Source organism: Anomaloglossus baeobatrachus, chromosome 9 (genome assembly GCF_048569485.1).
Source record: "Anomaloglossus baeobatrachus isolate aAnoBae1 chromosome 9, aAnoBae1.hap1, whole genome shotgun sequence".
Taxonomy (NCBI): Eukaryota; Metazoa; Chordata; class Amphibia; order Anura; family Aromobatidae; genus Anomaloglossus; species Anomaloglossus baeobatrachus.
The window spans coordinates 124,786,644-124,813,138 of record NC_134361.1 but is presented as its reverse complement, the minus strand read 5'-3'; the positions used below and the strand labels follow the sequence as shown (position 1 = coordinate 124,813,138).

Genomic DNA, 26,495 nt, shown 5'->3' with positions numbered 1-26,495 from the left:
ACGCCAGTATATACGGTACCTTTTCTGGCCATTTTAAGAGTTTAATAGAACAAACGTATATAATGCTCCAGATCGTCAACTAGCTCAAAGAAAGGTCAGTTTTATAGCTTCTCTAATCAGCAAAACTTTTCAGCTGTGCTAATGTGGCGCCTCTGACCTGGTCAGGCACCACAGAGTACTGCACCCACGCTGGGGCAGTACTTCCAGGTAATCCAGAGGGCTGGAATAGGGTGTGTACGCACAGACACATAGCAACCAGGTCTCCCACACCTTAGAGGGGACCCTTGGGCAGACCCAAGAGGGGGCGTTCCTCCACATCCCATCTAGATGCATCTATTGCATTCACAACCAGGTGTTTGCAGCTAGAATAGTCATTTACCACATTAATAATGTATAGAGTATTTGTTTATTTAATGTCAGTCTCATTGAAAACAAATGTGCTTTTCTTTCAAAAATAAGGAAATATCTAAGTGACCCTAAACTTTTTAACTGTAGTGTATAACACCCATTTAAACACCCCAAACCAAATTGTTGGGCTGCTGACCAGTAAACAACATTCCAACATGGCAGACCTGACAGGCTCTTGCCCCTGTGTTTTTTTTACTATGTGTTTCTAGCATTTTGGGCTGAAATCCTCTTTACATACCAGTTGAGATCGTAGGGACATCTTTAATATCAACTTTTGAAGATCGTGAGCGTTGTTCCTTCTCGTGGATATCTGCCTTGGTTTGTACTGTGTGGTTCAGGGAAAAACTAGCTGGACTACTAGCTTCTGTAGCAGAGCCTTGTGTAAGAGGCGGCTGTTTTGCAGAGGATCTCACAGTAGATGTGCTTTCAGCTTTTGAGCCAGTTTGTCTTCGAGACCCAAGTGTAGAGCGTTCTCTTTGACTTTTCTTCATAGCTAACCCTGTAACACAATTATGATTAATTAAATGTGTGAATACTGATTTGCATTTTGAATAAGACTAACTGCAGTGATTTATCATCCTGGCATGTGACAATTACAAACAGTAAAGTAACCCATTAACCCTCTTCCTAATGTAGAAGGTGATTGCATTTACCCCCACCCCTATTGTATAATTCAGTTTACCTGTATTGAGTTTTCTACTAAGTAGGTTGCCAATTTCATTCAATGTTAAAGTATATGCGAGAAGATCTACAGCTACTAGCAAAATGCAGTTCCTGGATGTAGCAGTTGGCGTCACCTAGCGTTGAGGCCAGATAATGTAAAGGATACGTTTAAGTAATGTTAAATGTTTTGCAACTGTATTAACAATGTATTAGCTAAAGTATGGGTTTCAGTAGGCATAAGCAATATCTAACACTTTCTGGTATGACAGGGGTTCAGAGTTAGGAGGGAGCGTGACAGATGGCCATGGGTTGTTTGAGAGACTGGAATGGTGAGGGGTCCGTTCTGCACAAGGGTTCGTGGACTAAAGACATGGCATGGACTGGGGGCTGGTCAGGGAACCCTGACGTATCCTTGTAAGGTCTGGAGCCTATGGCTCCCCCCCCGACAGGCGTAGAGAGTGGAGCGACTAAAGCAGTCAGGCCAAAGAAGTGGACAGTGGTGAGAACGGTAGGGGAAAGGAGACACGTGCCTGGCCAAGAATAAGAATGGGAATAATAAGAATGGGGATAGGCCAAGAAAGAGTACCCCAAAGAATAATACAGCAGAACCGTAGGAGTGAGGCCATGTCTGTCATAACAGTGAGAAGAAAATTAAAGAAGTTGTCCGACATACAAAAAAAAAAAAAAAATGTAAGCTAATCTGTGCTGTATTGTCATAAAACCCCTACATTGTTATTTTTTGTTCCTCTTGAATTATCACTTTATTCTCTGCAGCTCTTTGTTTACCTTCAGCTCCAGCAAACTGACCACTTCCTATATTTTTGGTTGCCATACTTCAGTCAGAGCTGGCACCGCCCGACCTCACTGTCCAGCCCCTCCCCCTGCCCGCCCTCTGCACACTCATTGGCTGTCAGTATTCTGCCCAGCACTGACCTCTCAGCATTGGAAATAACAGCAGAGATCCAGCTTCTCTCATCTGTGACAGAGCAATCACCTCATATCTACAATGGTGACACAGAGGTGTTACATGTTCCTCACCCCTTATAGATAAATGAATACTGTGTAAGGAAGACTATATAGCATCTAATGGGAGTCTATAGGAGATACATACATGGCGTATGTATGTATATACATGCATGCTACACATACACATACATACTATAAAATTATATATCATTATATAATACACACACGTACATAATGTATATAATATATATCATATTATATAATATACACACGTACATAATGTATATATCATTATCACACACACACCCCCCAAGAAAGCCTGCGGAGACACCATCACATGTTTCTCAGCGCTGGCAGGAAACTAGCCAGGTCTTTCACCGGGAAGGAACAACCACGGGAAGGGCAGTCTCCAGTCAAGGAGACCACCTATGCCAAACATGGTATCCATGGTATCCTACTCCACACTGATGAGGGGCAAATACCCCGAAACAGCTGTGGATGGATACCATGTTTGGCATAGGTGGTCTCCTTGACAGGAGACTGCCATTCCCCGTGAAAGACCTGGCTAGTATCCTGCCAGCGTTGAGAAACATGTGATAGCGTCTCCGCAGGCTTTGTTTTGAATATTTCCCAGGGGGCATTGCTCTAGAATCACTGCGTTGAGAAACACGTGATGGTGTCTCCGCAGTGTTGGATGCTGATCTCCCTAAGGTCAATAAGAAAAGCAGACCTGCCAACTGGCAGGGAGATGTAGCCTAAATCCTGAATATGATATTAGTATAGCAAGGATTTAAAATATAACTTTTAATAAAAGAGGAGAGGGAAACGCGTTGGGAGGGGTATTGTGTATTTATTGGGGTAGTTATCCTGACTTGGGTGCTGCCCTTGTAAGGGCGGAAGCTATCGCAGGGGCACGACAGGGGTAATGTAATTGTATCGTTTATCCCTTGCGTTACGTCACTGGTCTGGTGCCCGCCCGCCTTGGATTGTACAGTGGTGTGGATCTCTCAGGAGAAGAACTGGGTGAGATCCTTCCTTTTATTATACTTCACTTTGCACTTTGATTTATCATTATTTTATCATTATATTTATTAAAAGTTATATTTTAAATCCTTGCTATACTAACTCCCTAAGGTCAACCATCCTTGCTTATGTGCGCATTATATACACACACACACACACACACACACACACACACACACACACACACACACCTTGTCCAGGCTTATCCCTCTGTCACTATATGAATTGACACATTGGGCTCAGAATGTGGAATGTGCATATTGCATACAAGTGGTCACATGACCATTCATTCTGACTGTTGACAACTCAGTGCTGCATGTGATGTGAGGATCACTTATCTGCACTGTGAAGCGCATTGTAATAGTGCGATAATAATAATAAATAATAATAATAATCTGCAATAAAATATAGTTACTGCAGATTTTTGTGAAAAACCTTGACCACTATTTTTTCCTTGGGCTACATGACATTTTGGTCATGCTGTCAAATATCGCAGCATGCCCATATCACTACTACGGTAGCATGATGCAGGTCCGTGAGGTCGCTTTCATTTCCATTTCATTGCGTACTGCAAAAAAATGGCTAGATAAATAGATGGATAGATATAGCTAGAGGGATATAGAGATGAATGAATGAATGGATGGATAGATGAATGGAATAAATAAATAGAGGGATAGCTAGAGGGATAAATAGAGGAATGAATGAATGAATGAATGAATGAATGAATAAATAGATAGAGGGATAGATCGGTAATAGATGAGAAAGACATAATGTCCCACTTCCCTAAATTTTGTAATCTTGCACCCTTTAGTGCCTTTTATGTGACACAAAAGGTGTTTAGCCTTGTATTTAGCAAAAAAATAAAATGATTAAAAAAACGACGTGGGGTCCCCCCCTATCTTTTGTAGCCAGCTCAGGTAAAGCAGACAGCGGCAGCCTGCAAACCACAGCTGGCAGCTTCACCTTGACTGGTAATCCAAAACAGAGGGCACCCCACGCTGTTTTAAATTAAATAAATAACTAATAAAAAATTAACAAAAACAAAAAAAAACGTGGGGTCTCCCCAAATGGGACCACCAGTCAAGGTAAAGTGGACAGCTGTGGTTGATATTCTCAGACTAGGGAGGTCCACCATTATTGGACACTCCCCAGCCTAAAAATAGCAGGCCGCAGCCACCCCAGAAGTGGTGCATCCATTAGATGCGCCAATCCTGGTGTACCACCCCCACGTCAGCAGCCGAGCCGCTCGGATCCGGAGCCGCGGGGGGTCCACGCAGACACTCGGATTAAAAGAGAAGGGGGGATATGTACAGGGGAGTTACAAAGTTCGTGACGCCACCCACGTTGTGTGGTAATGTAAGGGACCACCGCTGCTGTTGGGGAGCCCGGTGACGATGGTGCAGCAGCCAGATGTTTAGGGGGTTTGTGTCCCGGGGCCCATTGGATGGTTGGTGCTTGGGGTGCCGTTGGGGATAGGAACAGGGATGTTCAGTGTACTCAGTCCAGGAATAACAGACAGCTTGTAAACCAGAATTCTGAGCACCACTGTAGCTTGCAGGGAGCACGCTTGGGTCCGTGCCCTTGGTGTTGCAGTTAGCCTGTGGCCCTTTCCTTGGCACCTTTGTCTCTATTTGGACCCTCGAGTATAAAACTCTCCGGGTCCCGCTCACCCATATTGCTGAGTGAGCTTGCTCTCAGGGTTCACATGTAGGATTTCTTTGGACTGTATTGGGAAAGTCCTATCCCATCGGTGCGCTAGTAGCCCGATTTTGTAGGGGGTTGGGGATGAATCTTGAAGTCTTCACCCCTGTCGGATAAATTACCGGAACACGTGAAGCTACTTTCCGGCCTAGGGTCCACGTACCCAGTCGTGCCCTGGCCCCTGCCCGGTGATAGCGCAAGGCCGCCCTCCTCGGCAGTCCGTGCCCCTTGACAATTCCCTGCGACCGGGGTTCCAGCTCCTACCAGGCCTAGACCAACGTCTACCACCTAGTAACTACAGGAGCCCTGCTCCAGGCCGGTGACCTCTCCCTCACAAAGAGTCACCTCTCCTCGTCCACCTCACTCTTCTCCTTTGCTCCACTGTCACTTTCACCTTACCAACCCCCCATATGGGCGGCCCTATTCCCTTCAGGCCCCCCCAATAGTGTGTCTGGTGGGTACAGTGTAAAGTGTTCCTAGGAGTTTGATTGGCTAAGCTGTTAGCAACACCAAAGGACCAGGACCCGTAACAAAGGAGGCGTAGATACTGTGCAGAAGGGCAGATTGCACAATACCCTGTGACGCCCTGATAGGCCAGGGTGTCACATTGGCGCTTCGCCCTGGCTCATCCCATTGTCCTTGTGCGGTGGCAAACTGGGTAATATATGGGGTTGATACCAGCTGTGTAATGTCACCTGGCATCAAGACCTGGCATTAGTGATGTCATGGCGTCTATTAGATACCAGACATTACTAACCCAGACAAAAAAAAAAAAAAAAGAAGAAAAAAAAAAAACACACTCCCCAACTTATTACAAAGAATCAAATATGGTCTGGCGTAATTCAATAAGGGGGTCCCACGACGATCCATACTCACTGTGCAGTGCATTCTCTCCCACCGTGCTGTCTCCCACACTCCCATTCATCTCTCTTCCTCCCCTGTGCTCTCTGGGATAGGGACACACACAGAGAGAGGGACACACAGAGAGAGGGACACACACAGAGAGAGGGACACACACAGAGAGAGGGACACACACAGAGAGAGGGACACACACAGAGAGAGGGACACACACAGAGAGAGGGACACACACAGAGAGAGGGACACACACAGAGAGAGGGACACACACAGAGAGAGGGACACACACAGAGAGAGGGACACACACAGAGGAGGGACACACACAGAGGAGGGACACACACACAGAGAGGGACACACACACAGAGAGGGACACACAGACGAACACACACACAGAGAGACGAGAACAATCAGCTGATCGCTCTGAAAAGCCTGCTTTTCATACTAATGAGATACAGCGCGCACGGGGGAAGGGCAAGGAGGGGTGGGGGGAGGGGGGTTTGGAGTCCTCTCCATACTGAGGAGACAGCGTGCACGAGGAAGACCCCTCCATACTGATTAGATACAGCACGCACGGGGTAAGGAGTGGGGGGGGGGGGGGGGGGGGGGGGGGGGGGGGGGGGGGGGGGGGGGGGGGGGGACAGTTCCCAGGGCGTTGGGCACCAAACATGATAAAGCGCTGTGGACACAGCGCTGACAGTGTCTCGTCTCTGAAAGCAAATGTGCAACTTTCTTGTTCCTTGCCTTACTGAACTTGACACTGAATCGGCTGGAATTCAGGGCACATGTAGTTGAGCACAGGAGGCGGGGGAGGGAGACTACGGAGTGTGTTGGAGGGGGCAGGTACTCATCGTACTATACCTGCCCACTAAGCAGCAGGGCGGCAACATGCTGTTCACCGATTTGCATGTCAACATGATCCTGCCCCTGTTGACATGAAATTACCAGTAGCAGCAAAATCGCGGCAGGAGCGGTCACATGACCAGTCTGAGTCGGGGGAGAGGGGCTGACAGCAGGGCAGGTAAGTAACCACTATCTACTTACCTGCCCCAATGTAGCCCAATAGGGAAATAATTAAAAAAAGCCAAATAAGCCGGATAACCCCTTTAACTGTTCAAGTTATGTTTGCCAAAAGAGTGTCAAATGTTTTACTACTGAGTCTATGATGGGGACCTGCTATGAAGAAAAAGACATGGATCGCACATCCCACAAAAATACAATGATCTAAAGCAGATAGGCAAAAAATTAATTAAAATAGAACATGAGGTTCTTTTACCATTCTGATCAGATTGTATTAAGCCCACTGCCACTTCACAGCAAACCTCTTGAGTGGGTCCCTATCCTAAACCTTATAGTGCGGCACCGTGCACCAACCACTGCTGCAGCGACAAAGCGCCAGCAGGGCAGGCGACTTGGTGCCTCACAGCACTCATGCTGCGACACGACACCACCACAACAGCGGCCACTACACAGTACCAGCACTCAGTGAGAGGAGCTGCGCACTCACCTCCCACTGGCTCCCATATGTGGACTGGGAGCAAAAAAAGGTTGACCCCTCTTGCAGTCTCCTGCTGATTAAAATCACCTGTGCCAAATGGGGAGAGTGGAGATCCAAGCAAAAAAAATAAAAAAAAAAAAAAAAAAAAAAAGAAGAAGAAGAGGGGGATAGACTGTTGTATAACATGCTATGAAGAAAAAGAGACATGGATCGCACATCCCACAAAAATACAATGATCTAAAGCGGCTAGGCAAAAAATTAAATAGAACATGAGGTTCTATTTACCACTGCTGTGGTACTGTGTAGTGGCCACTGTTGTGGTGGTGTCGTGTCAGTGGGGCACTGAGACCTGGAGCCTTGGGGGCTTTGCCTTGCAGCAATTTTTTGCCTAGCGGTTTTAGATCATTGTATTTTTGTGGGATGTGCGATCCATGTCTTTTTCTTCATAGCATGCTATGATGGGGACCGGCTGCTGGGTGATTGATACCAACCTGAAGAAACAGTAAGGCTGGGCCACACCGGGATTACTGCGATCCCCTCGCATGACACTCGGCTCACGCTGGCAGTACAGCAGAGCCCAGTGTCCCTGCGACTGAGGTCCGACCGTGCGAGCGGACCTTAGCTGCGGGGGGAGCAAGCCAGCACTGAGGAGGGGCGGGCCGGCGCTGCTGAGGGGAGGAAGAGATTTATCTCCCTCTCTCATCCATAGCTGGCTATTGCCATTCACACACTGCACTCGTGGACACCGGTGTTCTGCGAGTGCAGTGAGATTTTTCTCTCCCCATAAACTTAATGGGTGCAAGAGAAAGTGCTGCGATTGTTTTCTCAGTCCGATTAGGGCTGAAAAAATAATTGCTCATCTGTGCTGACACACAGGCTAATATTGGTCCGAGTGGAACGCGATTTTTTAATCGCACTCCAGTCACACCGATTTTCATGCCGTGTGGCTTAGGCCTAAGTGTCACACACCCAGCACGAAGTCATCCACACAGACTCTCTGGCGTAGGAGTGCGAAGCCCCCACGGCCTGGCATCCATACCTGCCTACACTAGCCAGGCAATTTTCTGTCACTTCAGTTTTTCAGCCCTTTCTTCCAAGAGCTATAACTGTTGTTACAGGCATGCAATTATTTTATTTAACATCTATTTTATACACACCTATACATATATTACACAGTTGCTTTTGTTGGGGCGGAACAAGTAATTCAAAACGAACAGTCATTTTACCAATGTACTAGAAAATAGCAAAATGGGAAAAAAAAATATTCCAAGTGTGTTGAAATATAAAACAAAAGCAATTCGGTAATGGCTTTTACATCATTTATTGTGCTGTAAAAAAGTTACCTGGGAGTGTCATTCTACAGGACTGCACTATTATAGTGATACCAAGCTTGCATAGGTTTTTGTTTTGTATATTTATCCATTTCCAGTCTATCCATAGACAAATGGCTGCCCGATCCACATTCTACTCTGTAGCAACATTCTAGAACATCACTGCATAGTAAAGAGGTTGCACCCAATCGTGTGGCTCAGAGCAGCAACATCCAGCTTTCAGACACAGTGGGACTCCACAGAGAATGCAGACACTGTTTATTACTGTCTCTGCCTTCCCAATCACTGTATACACAGTGCTAAACAAGTGCAGTGTACTCTGCATATAGGAAGTGAAAAATGTAATAAAAAGCACCTAATCAGGGAGTTGGGATAAATGGCCTGGTTTGAATTGGTTAGAGAGGACTGGTTACCATATCACTGTTTTGTTTAGTATTTTATCTCATTTTATTACTGCTGTCTCCCGGGAGTAGTTGAGGGGGTTTTTTTCCCCTTACATCTGTCATTTAGTTCCAAAACATGGCCATTTTCATTTAGTGCTGATGGATAGGTCTGGTTATTGATCCTTCACCAGCAGCCATTGTGCAGACAGAAGTGCTAGTCAGTGTGTGAGAAAATTGCACTAACAGGAGAAAGTGGCTGACTCCTTCAAGACTCTCCATAATTGTTTTTGCTCACCTTGGACTTGAGGTTTAGGAGAAAGCTTTTGAGACACTGATAGAGAAGGGCATATTGACGATGTTCCTGGTCTTGGAAGACCTGTCCCTATGCCTATTAAAGAAAAGTTATTGTAACATTTGTACCATAAACAAAGTGACATTATTATCCCCTTCCTTTGAAAACCTGTACTCTTACCTGTTGACGTTGGTGGGCGTACACTGGAGACACTCTTGTCACTTGGCGCATCATGCAGGAGAGCATTCTGGCCTCCAAAAGATAACTGTCTAGTGCTACTTGGGACCCCCAATCGTGATGGTGGTCTAACAGGTGGGGGGGCAGATGATAATTGTGAATGTGTTGTAGCCAACTTTACCTGTAAATAGAACTGTAATCAGGAAAAAAAAAAAGAAAAACCCGACTGCCAAGTGTGCAGAATATATTAGGATCTTGCAGAACAGCTGTCATGTTTAGCATGCAGGCCTGTCTGTAGACAGTATTTATTCATGTTGAAAGGGATGGAATAGGAACTCTGCTGCAAATTAACGTAGTCCTATAGGAAGACATTTAGCATGCGGCAGGCATTCCGACAACCATTACATGATTTTATATGCTCAACAAGAGGAAATGGAGGGGGGCATTTTAACCCAGTGATTGGTTAACTGATTGACAGCTCTTTCTAATAATGATAGAATATTTTAATATGCACCATGTCTCATTGTACCAAACCCAACGGGAGCTGAGATAGTGATACATACAGTGCCTTGTGAAAGTATTCGGCTCCCTTCAATTTTTCAACCTCTTCCCACATTTCAGGCCTAAAACGAAGATAAAAATTTGAATGTTATGGTGAAAAATCAACAAGTGGGACACAATTGTGAAGTTGAACGAAATTTCTTGCTTATATTAAACTTTAAAACAAATAAATACCGTATTTTTCGCTTTATAAGACGCACCTGATTATAAGACGCACCCCCCAAATTTGGTGAAGGAAAAGAGAACATTTTTTTTAATGTTAAATAGGGTCCGTCTTATAATGCCAGTGTCCGTCTAACAAATCATATAGGGTATATGTCCCTCATAGCCCCCATCCTAAAATTAGCCCCCTTAATCTCGATATGGCCCCCTTATATTGAATATAGCCCCCTTGTCCTGGCACACGTCCCCCAGTGATGCCACATGTCCCTCATTGACGGCACACGTCCCCTACAGCTGGCACAGGTCTCCTATAGATGGCACACGTCCCCCTGTGCTGCCTGCCCATGGCCCCCTATGGATGACACGTCACCTTGTGTTTGATATGGCCCCCTATGGATGGCACACGTCCCCCTGTGTTAGATATGGCCCTCATGCTGCTGCCCATAGTAAAATAAAAAAAACCTTTACTTACCTTCTCCAGCGCTGTCCTCCCTCATGTCTCCCTACGTGCTGCTGAGCTCCTGCACTTCCTGGTTCTCAGTGCCGGTCATGTGATCGGCACAGCAGAGTGACATCATCTCTGCGTGCCTGATCACAGCAGCAGCAGTGAGACCGGGGAGACACGCTGGAGGAGGCAAGTAAAGAGTTTTTTATTTTACTATGGGCAGCAGTATGGGGGTCATATCTAACACGGGGGGGGGGGGGGCATGTGCCATTAAAGGGGGGCACAGGCACATATATGCGCCGCTCCCCCAGCCCGTCACTGCGGTGCGGTTTCAGCACCACGGTGATGGACAGCGGCAGTGCATATATCAGAGGGAGCAGGGGGATCTGCCGCTGCCTCCTGCAGCCTTCACCAGCCTCCACCACCACTCCAGAGCTGCCCCTACCTCCCCTGGGCCCTGCAGTATATAATCCGTATATTCGGATTATAAGACGCACCCTCTACTTCCCCCCAAAATTTGGGGGAACAAAACTGAGTCTTATAAAGTGAAAAATACGTAACTGAAAAGTGGGGCGTGCAATATTATTTGGCCCCTTTACTTTCAGTGAAGCAAACTCACTCCAAAAGTTTGAGGATCTCTGAATGATCCAATGTTGTCCTAAATGACTGATGATGATAAATATAAGCCACCTGGGTGTAATCAAGTCTCCATATAAATGTACCTGCTCTATGATAGTCTCAGTGTTCTGTTTAAAGCGCAGATAGAATCATGAAGACCAAGGAACACAACAGGCAGGTCCGTGATACTGTTGGAGAAGTTTAAAGCCGGATTTGGTTACAAAAAGATTTCCAAAACTTTAAACATCCCAAGGAGCACTGTGCAAGTGATTATACTGAAATGGAAGGAGTATCCTAACACTGCAAATCTACCAAGAACCGTCCGTCCATCCAAACTTTCTTCTCAAACAAGGAGAAGACTGATCAGAGATGCAGCCAAGAGGCCCATGATCACCCTAGATGAACTGCAGAGATCTAAAGTTTGCCACAAGCCACCTGGGAGACAAACATGTGGAAGGCGATGCTCTGGTCAGATGAAACCAAACTCGAACTATTTGGGCACAATGCCAAACAATATGTTTGGCGCAAAAGCAACAGCTCATCACCCTGAGCACACCATCCCCACTGTCAAATATGGTGGTGGAAGTATTGTTTGGGCCTGCTTTTCTTCAGCAGGGACAGGGAAGATGTATGGAGCCAAATACAGGACCATTCTTGAAGAAAATCTGTTGGAGTCTGCAAAGAAGGGAATTTTGTTACTTACCGTAAATTCCTTTTCTTCTAGCTCTTATTGGGAGACCCAGACGATTGGGGTATAGCTACTGCCCTCCGGAGGCCACACAAAGCACTACACTAAAAAGTGCAAGGCCCCTCCCCTTCTGGCTATACCCCCCCGTGGTATCACGGGTTCTCCAGTTTTAGTGCCAAAGCAAGAAGGAGGAAGCCAATAACTGGTTTAAACAAATTAACTCCGAATAACGTCGGAGAACTGAAAAACCGTTCAACATGAACAACATGTGTACCCGCAAACAACCAAGAAATCCCGAAGGACAACAGGGCGGGTGCTGGGTCTCCCAATAAGAGCTAGAAGAAAAGGAATTTACGGTAAGTAACAAAATTCCCTTCTTCTTCAGCGCTCTATTGGGAGACCCAGACGATTGGGACGTCCAAAAGCTGTCCCTGGGTGGGTAAAGAGATACCTCATGTTAGAGCTGCAAAACAGCCCTCCCCTACGGGGATGTCACTGCCGCCTGCAGGACTCTTCTACCTAAGCTGGCATCCGCCGAAGCATAGGTATGCACCTGATAATGTTTGGTGAAAGTGTGCAGACTCGACCAGGTAGCTGCCTGGCACACCTGTTGAGCCGAAGCCTGGTGTCGTAGCGCCCAGGACGCACCCACGGCTCTGGTTGAATGGGCTTTCAGCCCTGAAAGAACCGGAAGCCCTGCAGAACGGTAGGCTTCCAGAATTGGTTCTTTGATCCATCGAGCCAGGGTGGCTTTAGAAGCCTGCAACCTCTTGCGCGTACCAGCGACAAGGGCATCGGAACGGCGTATGGGCGCCGTGCGGGAAATGTAGATTCTGAGTGCTCTCACCAGATCTAGCAAACGTAAATCATTCTCATACCGGTGAACCGGATGAGTGCAAAAGGACGGTAAGGAGATATCCTGATTAAGATGAAACGAGGATACGACCTTAGGGAGAAACTCCGGAATGATGCGCAGCACTACCTTGTCCTGGTGAAACACCAGGAAGGGAGCCTTGAATGACAGAGCTGCCAGCTCAGACACTCGCCGAAGCGATGTGATCGCAACGAGAAACGCCACCTTCTGTGACAGGCGAGAAAAGGAAACTTCCTTCAGAGGCTCGAAAGGCGGCTTCTGGAGAGCAACTAGAACCCTGTTCAGATCCCATGGATCTAACGGCCGCTTGTACGGGGGTACGATATGACAAACCCCCTGCGGGAACGTGCGCACCTTAGAAAGACGTGCTAGACGCTTCTGAAAAAACACGGATAGTGCTGAGACTTGCCCTTTGAGGGAGTCTAGCGACAAGCCCTTTTCTAACTCCTATTGTAGGAAGGAAAGAAAAGTAGGCAATGCAAATGGCCAGGGAGACACTCCCTGAGTAGAGCACCAGATTAAGAAAACCTTCCACGTTCTGTGGTAGATCTTAGCAGACGTGGGCTTCCTAGCCTGTCTCATGGTGGCAACGACCCCTTGGGATAATCCTGAAGACGCTAGGATCCAGGACACAAAGGCCACACAGTCAGGTTCAGGGCCGCAGAATTCCGATGGAGAAAACGGCCCTTGAGACAGTAAGTCTGGTCGGTCTGGTAGTGACCCCGGTCGGCCGACCGTGAGATGCCACAGATCCGGGTACCACGATCTCCTCGGCCAGTCTGGTGCGACGAGTATGACGCGGCTGCAATCGGATCTGATTTTTGCGCAGTACTCTGGGCAAGAGTGCCAGAGGTGGAAACACATGTGAGCCGGAACTGCGACCAATCTTGCACTAAGGCGTCTGCCGCCAGAGCTCTGTGATCGCGCGATCGTGCCATAAATGCCGGGACCTTGTTGGTGTGCCGAGACGCCATTAGTTCGACGTCCGGCACCCCCCAGCGGCAACAGATTTCCTGAAACACGTCCGGGTGAAGGGACCATTCCCCCGCGTCCATGCCCTGGCGACTGAGGAAGTCTGCTTCCCAGTTTTCTACGCCCGGGATGTGAACTGCGGATATGGTGGATGCTGTGTCCTCCACCCACATGAGGATTCGCCGGACTTCCTGGAAGGCTGCTGACTGCGTGTCCCTCCTTGGTGGTTGATGTATGCCACCGCTGTGGAGATGTCCGACTGGATTCGGATCTGCTCTCTTTCTAGCCACTTCTGGAAAGCTAATAGGGTAAGATACCCTGCCCCGATTTCCAGAACATCGATCTGAAGGGTGGACTCCTGCTGAGTCCACGTCCCCTGAGCCATGTGGCGGAGACAAACTGCTCCCCACCCTGACAGACTCGTATCTGTCGTGACCACTGCCCAGGATGGGGGCTATGACAATGAGGTGGGAATAAGCCACTATTGCAGAGAGTCCTCGGCCGTCAGGGAAAGGGAGACTTCCCGTCCAGGGAGGTTGACTGCCCATCCCATTGGCGGAGAATGTCCCATTGCCGTTGGCGCAGATGAAACTGCGCAAAGAGAACTGCCTCGATGGCTGCCACCATCTTCCTTAGGAAGTGCATGAGGCGCCTTAAGGGGTGCGACTGGCCTTGAAGGAGAGACTGCACCTCTGTCTGCAGTGAACGCTGCTGGTTCAGCGGAAGCTTCACTATGGCTGATAGAGTATGAAACTCCATGCCGAGATACGTTAGTGATTGAGTCGGAGACAGATTTGACCTTGCCAAATTGATGATCCACCCGAAAGTCTGGAGAGTCTCCAGCGTAACATTCAGGCTGCGTTGGCATGCCTCGAGGGAGGGTGCTTTGACGAGTAGATCGTCCAAGTACGGGATCACCGGGTGTCCCTGAGAGTGCAAGACTGCTACCACTGCTGCCATGACCTTGGTGAACACCCGTGGGGCTGTCGCCAGACTGAATGGCAGAGCTACGAACTGAAGATGTTCGTCTCCTATCACAAAACGTAGAAAACGTTGGTGCTCCGTAGCAATTGGCACGTGGAGATAGGCATCTTTGATGTCTGTTGAGGCAAGGAAGTCTCCTCGAGACATTGAGGCAATGACGGATCGGAGGGATCCCATCCGGAACCGCCTGGCGTTCGCATGCTCGTTGAGCAGTTTCAGGACCAGAACAGGACGGAAGGAACCGTCCATTTTTGGAGCCACAAAGATTGGAGTACAAACCCTCGCCCTCGTTCCTGAGGGGGGACAGGGATCACCACTCCTTCTGCTCTTAGAGCGTCCACCGCCTGCAGCAGGGCATCTGCTCGGTGGAGAGGTGGGGCCGTTCTGAAGAATGGAGTCGGAGGACGAGAACAGAACACTGTCCTGTGCACGTGAGCACAATGTCCGTCACCCACCGGTCTGTGACCTGTGGCAGCTAAATGTCGCCAAAGGCGGGGGAGTCTGCCATCAACCGCGGATGCGGAGAGAGAGAGAGAGAGCTGAGAGTCCTGAGGAGACCGCCTTGGTAGCGGTTCCTCCGACTGCCTTCCTTGGGCGAGATTGAGCCCGGCCGGAATCTGAGCCCGTCTGAGGTTTTGTAGCCCTTTTGCACGAGGACAATTGGGACCTGCCGGAGCTTGGGAAGGACCGAAACCTCGACTGTACTTTTAGGACAGTATTAACAGGGTAAGTCGCAGTGCAGACATTGCGGGGTTACGGACGCCTCTGCGGTACAGATGTCCCTGCTCAAGGTCAGCTGCGCAAGAACAGCTGAAAAGGTTAGGTTGCCAATACGGCTGTGGATGCCGGAGCAACCGACACGCCGATAGCCTCCTAGACAGATTTCAACCAGAGTCCATCTGTCTGTGAATGGCATCTTTAAGTGAAGCCCCATCTCCAGTGCAACTATGGCTCTATATGCAAGCCTGGAGATTGGAGAATCCACCTTTGGACCCTGGGTCCAGCGCTGACCACGTCAGGGGAAAAGGGATAACGTGTATCCTAAAAACGTTTGGAGAAGACGCTTATCTGGTAAGCGTGGTGTTCCTGGACTGCTTCTCTGAAGTCAGCGTGGCCAGAAAAATACTCAATATCTGCGTGAGATACTGAAAAGGAACTTCTCCTGTTCGTCTCCTATCTCCACTGGGGGAGCTGAGGGAGAAAGATCCAACCTTCCATTGATGGACGGTATAGGATCATTCCGTATGGCGATACCACCCGGTGTATCCGGATTGAGAGCGATGTCAGTATCAAAGCCCTGAAGAGCTGCCTTTTGGTCAAGTAGATTGCCCATGGGTGCAAGTCTCTATATTATGACTACTCCGTCCCTGTCCATGGACAGGGTTGACAGGAGGTTTCTTTGGCCACAACTAGTAGAGCCCCGGCAGACGAAGTGCTAGAGACCCCGGCAGACGACGTGCTACAGGGGAGCATGCACACAATGGGACGGTGTCATGAACAGCATCCCATGTAGTAAAAACAGCACTGAAATCTGTGTTGCTTTTTTGCCGCTGCCGACTAGCTATCTAGAAGTATATAGCCCAGATTGGTGACCGTACATTGCAATGTATAGCATACAGGCATAAAGTACAAAAGACCACTGCAGCACAAGCAATACACGCAGCATAGAAGCCTGTGCCCTGGCACCCCTGCTCTTCTGCTGCTGCATACTAGTCATCTAGGGGAATATAGCCCAGAAGAGTGACCCTACAGTGCAATGTATAGCATACAAGCACAAGTACAAATGAGCACTGCAGCACATGCAAAACAAGCAGCATAGAAGCCTGTGCCCTGGCACCCCAGCTCTTCTGCTGCTGTAGACTAGTCATCTCGGGGAATATGGCCCAGAAGAGTGACCATACAGTGCTATGTATAGCATACAAGCACAAGTACAAATGCACACTGCAGCCCATGCAATACAAGCAGCATAGAAAAAAACCTGTGCCCCAGCACCCTTGGTTTTCTGCTGCTGTGGTCTAGCCATTCCAGGAGAATATAGCTAAGACTAGCGACTGTACAGTGCAGTGTATAGCATATAAGCATAAACACAAATGAACACCTCAGTCGTGCAATACAAGCAGCCTAGAAAGCCTGTGCCTTAGCACACCTGCTTTCCTGCTGCTGATGTGTCGCTCCCCAAGCGGGCATATAGCGACCTATGCAGTAAAAAACAACACATGTACACACTGCAGTTATATCGTGGTCAGCACTATGTGTGCCTCTTACCGCCCGCCTATAAGCGGGTGTATGATCGCCACCGTCCTGCCTTGGTGCCGAAAGTCCGAGCTCGGACTGCAGTAATGGCTGCCGGCTTCTTCCCCAGCTCGTGTGAGGAGGGGCGGGCCGTGGGCGTGCCCCCAAGGCAGAGCGGGAATCCGGCGTCCGACAGTGTGCAGTGAGAGGGCTGGAGCATGTAAAAAGGCTCCAGCCCTCGGCGCTGCTGATTGCTCAGCGTCTGTCCCCTTCCCTGAGTGACAGGGAGGGGGCGGGAACGAAGCGGCACTAGGCCGCAGAAGCCAGGGACTGGATTTATAAGCGCCGCCGCCGTAAAAGCGCGGTCGGCGCCCAGTCCCCGGCGAACTACAAGTCCCAGCCGTGCCGCCGCTCCCGGAGCGTCCGGCGCGGTAGTTCCCAAAACACAAAGTCACTCAGCAAAGCTGCAGTGACTGTAACCCTTTACTGTCCCCGGCGCACTAGCACACCCAGCAAGTCTGGAGTGTGCTGTGCCTGTGTGTACGGGGACACAGAGTACCTGTAATGGTGCAGGGCTATGTCCCTGAACGGTACTCCAGCTCCGTATCCAGCAGGTTCAAATGGGTCTGTGGATGGAGCCCGGCGTCAGAGCTTTGAGGCCGGCAGGATCCCACTTCCTCAGAGCCCCTCAGGGGGATGTGGAAGGAAAGCAGCATGTGGGCTCCAGCCTCCGTACCAGCAATAGGTACCTCAACCTTACAACACCATCCACGGGTGAGAAGGGAGCATGCTGGGGGCCCTATATGGGCCCTCTTTTCTTCCATCCGAAATAGTCAGCAGCTACTGCTGACTAAAATCTGTGGAGCTATGCATGGATGTCTGACCTCCTTCGCACAAAGCTTGAAAACTGGAGAACCCGTGATACCACGGGGGGGTATAGCCAGAAGGGGAGGGGCCTTGCACTTTTTAGTGTAGTGCTTTGTGTGGCCTCCGGAGGGCAGTAGCTATACCCCAATCGTCTGGGTCTCCCAATAGAGCGCTGAAGAAAGACCTGAGACTGGGAAGGAGATCTGTCTTTAAACAAGACAATGATCCCAAACAAAGCAAAATCTACAACGGAATGGTTTACAAATAAACGTATCCAGGTGTTAGAATGGCCAAGTCAAAGTCCAGACCTGACTCCAATTGAGAATCTGTGGAAAGAGGTGAAAACTGTTCACAAACGCTCTCCATCCAACCTCACTCAGCTCGAGCTGTTTGCAAAGGAAGAATGGGCAAGACTTTCAGTCTCTCGATGTGCAAAACCGATAGAGACATACCCCAAGCGACTTGCAGCTGTAATCGCAGAAAACTGTGGCGCTACAGAGTATTAACTTAAAGGGGACGAATAATATTGCACATCCCACTTTTTTAAAAAAGTTTAAAATAAGCAATACATTTCGTTCAACTTCACAATTGTGTCCCACTTGTTGATTCTTCACCATAACATTAACATTTTTATCTTTAAAGCCTGAACTGTGGGAAAAGGTTGAAAAATTCAAGGGGGCCAAATACTTTTGCAAGGCACTGTATCTCCATCATGAATAGTCAAATTTAAAACAATTTAGTTTTTATTTCATAAATCAATAGTACACGTGAAAATAAGCAACTTTGTAATATATATCAGAAATTTGCTTCTTTCTACCCAAAGACTGTTCATTCTCAATTCATATGTAAGATCTGTATTCAGTGAATGCAGATTATATTACTAACAGGAGATGGCAATTGGTTTGTTTAAGATTCTATGTAGAGGGGAGAGGAGGAGGGCACTAGAGGCAGAGCATAGCATCTTACCAGTATAACCATCTCAGTAATGCAATAAATTTGCATTCATTGAATACAGATTTTTCTAGTAAATTGAGAATGAAAGATCAGTCCTTGAGGAGAAAGACAGATTTCTCACTTATACTGACACATAAGTGTAAAAACTATGATACTCTAAGGTTACCTTCACACATCAGTTTTTTTACTTCAGGCACAATCCGGTTTGTGGTACAACTGATAAGACATATCCGTAAAAAAAAAAAAAAAAACAAAAAAACACACACACCACACAAAACGGATCAGTTGTAGATGTTTGTACCTGGCAAAGAATTCAGCTTTGGCCGCGGGTAACCTGAGTAATGTCACTGCTGACAGCACGACTCACTTCAGTTGCTCCGTGGAGCTCACAGCGAGTGGCGGTGCTCTACGGCCGCTCCCGTAAGCTTCCGATGTAGCAGAGCTGAAAGTCCTGAGACCTAGTGTGGTTTACGTTGGACCTGGAGGGGTCTTTGGGGATTAAAGTTGTGAAAGAGGGTGTTTTTTTGTCTTATATTTCAAATAAAGGATTTTTGGGGTTTGTGTTTATTTACTTTCACTACAGCTTAGTGATGGGAGGGTGTCTCAGACACCTGCCATCACTAACCCAGGATTTAGTGGCAGCTATGGGCTGCCATTAACTCCTTATTGCCCCGACTGCCACCGCATCAGGGCAATCGGGATAAGCCGTGGTAGAGTCCCAGGACCGTCGCATCTAATGGATGTGGCATTTCCGGGTGGCTGCTGGCTTACATTTTTAAGCTGGGGGGGTTCCCCATAATGTGGGGCTCCCCATCTTGAGAATACCATCCCTCAGCCGAGTGGCTTTCCCTTGGCTGGTTCAAAATTGGAAAGGGGGAAGGGGGGGGGGCACTGACGCTTTCTTTATTTTACTGCAAGATATAGACCAGCCTGCCGGAGTCTGTGATTGATTGCAGTGAGACAGCTGTCACTCAGCGTGGGGGCTCGACTGACTGCAGCCAATCATAGGTGCCGGTGGGCGAGGGAAGCAGTGAATACGAAATGGAATAATGAGCGGCCGATATTTTCAAAGCAGAAGAAGCAGCGGGAGCAGTGTGACAGCTGTGCCGCGGCAGTAACCGGTGAGTATGAGACACAGACACAGACACAGACACAGACAGACACAGACACAGACAGACACAGACACAGACAGACACAGACACAGACACAGACACAGACACAGACACAGACACACTTTCTAATCAGAAAGGAATTTAAACATCTGAGCATGCTGTTTAAAAAACCGGATCAGTTACTGTAATGCGTTTTTTGCCATATTACGACAGATTGGCGCCCATTGGCTTTCATTATACAACATGCCGCACTGTGCTGGATCAGGTGTGGTGCGGTTTTTTGCCGTTGACAAAAAAATGTGCCATTGTGCGTCGTTTCCGGCAGCTGGACAAACATATTTTGCCAGATCTTGCGCATGCCGGATGAAATGCGAGGCCATGCGGCACAATTCGGCGCTAATACAAGTCTATGAGGAAAAAACGGATTTGGTGGCATCATACACCGGATGAGTTTTATCCGCAATTCACCGGATTATGCCTGATGGTAAAAAACTGATGTGTGAAAGAGGCCTTAGTGAACCGGGCAAGTTAAACATGCTGCATAGTCATGTAATAAATCCTACAAACCTTTAGGGCAGTGGCTTTTGGATTTTTGAATAGACTTCCAGTAGGCTTGCTTAAACTGGTTTTTCCTATAGCCTCCATGGTTTGTTTTAGATTTCCCAGGCTAGCCCTTGGCAAACTCTGGCGAGCCATTGGGGGGCGAATAATTCCTCTGCCTGGAATTCCACCCCCTTGTGCAATTTTAGAAACTGCAGGGTCCCTTGCCGTATTCTGACTTGCGCTTTGATACAGAGCTAGAGAACGGCGTGCTAATGGGATGCCAGATGACTTCATTGGTTTTGGTATGGCCTCAGTTGGTGGAACCATGCCCCTCTGCATTCTAAGAGGCAGAGATGACCCAGGTGATGTTTCCACATTTCCTTTGGCTTTACAGTTCAATCCCTGTGCATCGTGTGGTGTGTTCATTTGCTGTTTTCCCAAGACCTTATTCACAATTTCATCCTGTACAGAGCCAATACTAGGGTCTTGCTGCACGGAATCCATGACCGGTTTTTGATACTGAAAATTAGTTATTCCAGGAACAGGAGTGGAGGTGACAAAAGAAAGAGATCCAATAGAAAAAACACTGATATCATGAGCATTCTCTTCTTCCTGTATCATACAACAGGATTCAGAGAGCAATGGTTGATTACCAGATTCCTTGCAGATAACGTCCGTCTGGGACGTAGTCATCCCTGGGCAACTTTTCTCGGATCCTTCCAATTTCTGCCCTTCCATAGAATGATGATTGGGCTGGACAGGTGGACTCACCTGTGTACTAGGATCAATAGTGACACAAATAACCGAGGTTTGTGCTTCTGAGGCTACTGACTGCAATTCATTCCCATCATTGACCACTAAAGCTTGTTGCTTAGGATCAAGTTTGGATACATTTCTACAATCATTTAGCATCAAGCACTTATTGTCTGCATTCAAGCTGGAGCTTGGAATAGGCACTGCTGCGTTTGATCCTGTAGCACCAGTGAGGCTTAAGTCACTGAGCTGAGCTGGTGCATCCAAAATGATATTTAAGGAAGGTTGGCTCACCTTTTTAAAGAGTTTACCATGATTATCTGTTACTTGCTCACAACTTTCTTTAGCATGACAAGGTGCTTTGGGATTAGTTTCAGTACATGGGTTAGGCGTCGCTATATCCGCAGACGATTTTGGCATCGTCTTACTGTGTTGAGTATGACAGGTTGGAATTGAATTACAAATTGAAGTTGTACCTGCTGCTCTTTTGGCAGAAGCTTCAGAAAGCATTTCAATGACTTGGGTTATAGTGGCTGGTTCTGCTGCCTCACACAAGGATGCCACGTCCTGTGTAGCATTTACACACGACTGTGGCACCAGTTCAATTTCATGAGTAATATTCGCAGTTTTGCTCTCATGCGTGGGAGGGATGTCTTGTGTGGTGTTCACCAAAACTTGTGGCGCTACTTCAATTATCTGAATTGTGTTGGCAGTAGTAACGCCATCAGCCACAGATGTGATTTCATGTGTGGTGTTGGCCGACAGTGGCACTGCATCTATTTCCTGTGTAGAATTGGCAGAAGTTACACTATCGTGCACTGAGGCAATGTCCTGAGTCATATTAGCAGACAGCAGCCCTACCATTTCAATAACCTGTGTGGTATTCGCTAGATTAACTTCCTCCTGAATAAATGGTATATCTTGTGTTGTATTAGAGGTGGAGGGCAAGATTTCAGTCACTATAGTGGCATTTGCCACAGTAATCTCATGCATTGATGTAATGCTCGGCCTGGTGTCAGTAGATGCCTTACCCTTCTCAATCACATGAGTAATATCAGTGGGTGGCAGCTCATCATAGGTTACCTCAATGTCCTGTACAGTACTGGCACAAAGGTTATCCTCATCCACTTTGCCCATCTGCTCAAGGCAGGTTGGTGAGGGCCCTGCATGTACCGGACTCTTTGTGGTAGTGACCAGAATTTGAGGTGAAGTCTTCAACACTTTGCTAACCTGAGTAGCAGCCATATCTGGTGTCATTACATTGTCCAAGGGCTGCTGTTCAGTATGTAGTAGGTTGTTGGAGGAGACTTGAGTTATCCTTTTGACACTGCATTTGCTGGCAGGAGAGACATGCAAAGGTAGCAATATTTTAATATCTTTATTTGCTTTGCAGTCACTTATCTCCAGAGGTTCTGTCTTCTGCCTCTTCGCACATACACCATTGAGCCCGTCACTTAAAACAGAAAGCCCTTTGATGTTACTTGCAGAACATCCTGGGTTATTTAGAGTTTGACATTCAGATAGGTTAAAATCATTAAGTTGCATATCAGTCTTCTCAAGATCCAGAAGACTCTCACCAAACATTGACAGTCCTTCGACAGGGCTGCTTTCCAGAGAGCGGATGATTGTGGCCACTTCACAAGCCAGTAATGACTTCATTGGTGTACAGTCATATGGAGGGGGCTCCGCATCAATGGTAGACACATCAAATGCCTCCACATTACGTTTGCCTGGAGTTCGCACAAGTGTTTCTCTGTTTTCGATTTGATTAACTATTTCTTGGCACTCGGCAGCAAAGAAACTTCTATATAGTGGAGTCTTGGTGGGACTTTCATGTGACAAGACATCAGTTGAATACGGTTTATTGTGAAGCAGATCTATGCTTGATAGTTTGTCCTGAGGATGCCATTCATCTGACAGATTTGATTCTATATTCACTTCCATAACAGGAGTAAGCTTTTTTTTCATCCTGTCTCTTGATGGCATTGGAGTGCTGAAATATTTGTCACTATTGATAGAAGAGGACTCTGTAGGGTTCTGTTCCTCATTCGCATTGGGAACTGTGGGGTCTGCAAAGTAGGACAGGGACGTATTGGAGACACAAAAAACTGAAGATGAGGAGTAAGAATCGGGAGAAGAGAGCAGAACGTTTTCTTTACTTAGAACAGGAGAGACTACACCATCATAGTTCATTAGGCCACGTGGTCCAGAGAGCTCTCTCTTACCGAAAAGAGTTTCAATTCTGTCTTTACCTTGAAGGGCCAATGGAGTATTTGTGAGATCTGTGCATATATTTAGGTTTTGCTCACTTCTCGAACCTGTAGAGGCAGAGTCTAGATTTTGTTCCACATCACCTTTTCTAAACCTTGATTTACTGGGTGGTGAAGAGGGACATCCAGATTCACTCATTCTCCTTTTAAGCGAACTTAATGGCCGCTTCAGTCCATCATTCACATTGGGTTCATTTTTTATGTCCTTTAGTACCATACGTCGAAGTTGTAGGGGGCTTTTTGTGCCTATCGGCACTTTTGTTGCTTTTACGGTAGATCCCTCCAGGTTTAAATATGAAAGCAACTACTCGGTGGTAATGAGTTTTAGATTTCTCTTACAATCTGAAAAAGAAGAAGAACAGCACATTGTTGTGATAAACTATAGGGTTTTAGGACCCACTTTTTACACTTGACACAACCTACCACCCACCCAAAAAAAAAAAACAAAAAAAAAAAAACCTTTTATTTCATAAACCAATAGTATGCAAAAAATAAGAAACTTTGTAATATATCTTTGAGAAATCTGCTTCTTTCTCCCCCAGGATTGATCTTTTATTCCCAATTATTGGGTAAAATCCATCTTTACCGACTTAAAAGACACAGTCAGATATACCCATAGATAGAAGGTAACAGCTGGTACTTTCTATATGTTATATTGATGCATGGGGTGGGGGGAGGGGAGCTTGAAATACTCAGACATTTTGCTGCAAAGTTGTCCTCTAAGCACTGGTGGGCTATGTGCACACATTGTGTTTTTTCATGCGTTTTTTCCTTGCACATTTTAAATCAACAAAAGAAAAAAAAGCATACCAGCAAAGTCTATGAGAATCCAAACAAGCAGCATATCAATTCTTTCTGCATTTCTATAATCTCCTGCAATGCTTTATCACTACAGGGGATTATAGCACAGCACTTTGCCTCACACACTATGCATACAGCAAGGTGTGCGAGGCTCTCTGTAGCTCAGTAACCCAGGGTCGTCATGGTGATTGTATTACAGGGACCCAATTGCCAGGGAGAGGTAAGAGATTCCTCTCCCTGCCTTCTGAACGCAGCATTCAGGGGGTTAAACTGCCGGGACCACTCCAGGTAGTGAAAGCTATGTCCCGGCTGTAAGATCAGCCGGAGACCTGGCAGCGATTGCGAGGGTACAGCGCCTAAACCCCCTCCCCCCACGAACGCCATGACCCAAAAAGAAAAGGGAGAAAAAAAAAAAAAAAACACAATGTGTTTGCAGCTGCTTTTTTCCCTACCAAAATAACTGTATTAAATAAAGCATAGAAAAGCAGCATGGATACATAGCCCCACAGTTCTCCACAGAACCTTATGAGCACCAACTGTCACATCCTATCTCAGTAATGGGACAATTTTTCTCAAGGAAAACACATTTTTACCCATGAATTAAGAATAAGTGATCTAAAGAGGAGAGAGGAAGGAGGGGGGGGGGGGGGAGAATGTGTGGAAAAAAAAATCTTTAATAAGAAGACATACTTTTGGGTGTACTATTGATTTCTGAGAAATGATACTGTATATCAGGGGTCTCAAACTCAGCTGGGTGTATGGGCCGCACACAGAAAAAAAAATAAGTTGAGGGGCCACATTCTTTCCAGGACAAAGTGACATTGGTGGTGGTAATAATAATAATAATAATAATAATAATAATAATAATATTATATATATATATATATATATATATATATATATATATATATATATATATATATATATATATATATATATATAAAATATCTATATCATACATACATACATACATACATAGATAAACGCACACAATTTACAATAAGCACTGCATAGTAATTTTGGCCAACATCTTGTAGTAATGTGCCCCATCCTGTTCCCCATTCTGTAAAAATGTGCCCCATGCATGTCTTGTAGTAATCACACACACACACACTGTGCAGCCTCAGCTGACACACACACACACACACACACTGTGCAGCCTCAGCTGACACACACACACACACACACACTGTGCAGCCTCAGCTGACACACACACACACACACACACACTGTGCAGCCTCAGCTGACACACACACACACACACACTGTGCAGCCTCAGCTGACACACACACACACACACACACTGTGCAGCCTCAGCTGACACACACACACACACACACACACTGTGCAGCCTCAGCTGACACACACACACACACACACACACTGTGCAGCCTCAGCTGACACACACACACACACACACACTGTGCAGCCTCAGCTGACACACACACACACACACTGTGCAGCCTCAGCTGACACACACACACACACACACACACACTGTGCAGCCTCAGCTGACACACACACACACACACACACTGTGCAGCCTCAGCTGACACACACACACACACACACACTGTGCAGCCTCAGCTGACACACACACACACACACACACTGTGCAGCCTCAGCTGACACACACACACACACACACACTGTGCAGCCTCAGCTGACACACACACACACACACACACTGTGCAGCCTCAGCTGACACACACACACACACACACACTGTGCAGCCTCAGCTGACACACACACACACACACACACTGTGCAGCCTCAGCTGACACACACACACACACACACACACTGTGCAGCCTCAGCTGACACACACACACACACACACACTGTGCAGCCTCAGCTGACACACACACACACACACACACTGTGCAGCCTCAGCTGACACACACACACACACACACACTGTGCAGCCTCAGCTGACACACACACACACACACACACTGTGCAGCCTCAGCTGACACACACACACACACACACACTGTGCAGCCTCAGCTGACACACACACACACACACACACACACTGTGCAGCCTCAGCTGACACACACACACACACACACACACACTGTGCAGCCTCAGCTGACACACACACACACACACACACTGTGCAGCCTCAGCTGACACACACACACACACACTGTGCAGCCTCAGCTGACACACACACACACACACTGTGCAGCCTCAGCTGACACACACACACACACACTGTGCAGCCTCAGCTGACACACACACACACACACTGTGCAGCCTCAGCTGACACACACACACACACACTGTGCAGCCTCAGCTGACACACACACACACACACACTGTGCAGCCTCAGCTGACACACACACACACACACACTGTGCAG

The 26,495-nt window shown here is 47.4% G+C and overlaps 1 protein-coding gene across 5 annotated transcripts in view; it reads right to left on the bottom strand.

The window, feature by feature from the left end:
* The window catches only part of LOC142251310 (uncharacterized), a 136,532-nt gene that overhangs the window by 84,854 nt on the left and 25,183 nt on the right, over nt 1–26,495 (bottom strand). For all 5 annotated transcript variants that reach the window (XM_075323989.1, XM_075323993.1, XM_075323992.1 and 2 more), the window contains exons 2-5: nt 20,331–23,671; nt 9,298–9,475; nt 9,121–9,213; nt 647–907 (exon numbers count right to left, since the gene is read on the bottom strand). In XM_075323989.1, the coding sequence (XP_075180104.1) occupies nt 647–907; nt 9,121–9,213; nt 9,298–9,475; nt 20,331–23,546 (3,748 nt within the window). In that variant the 5' untranslated portion in view covers nt 23,547–23,671. The remainder of the gene's footprint in view (nt 1–646; nt 908–9,120; nt 9,214–9,297; nt 9,476–20,330; nt 23,672–26,495) is intronic.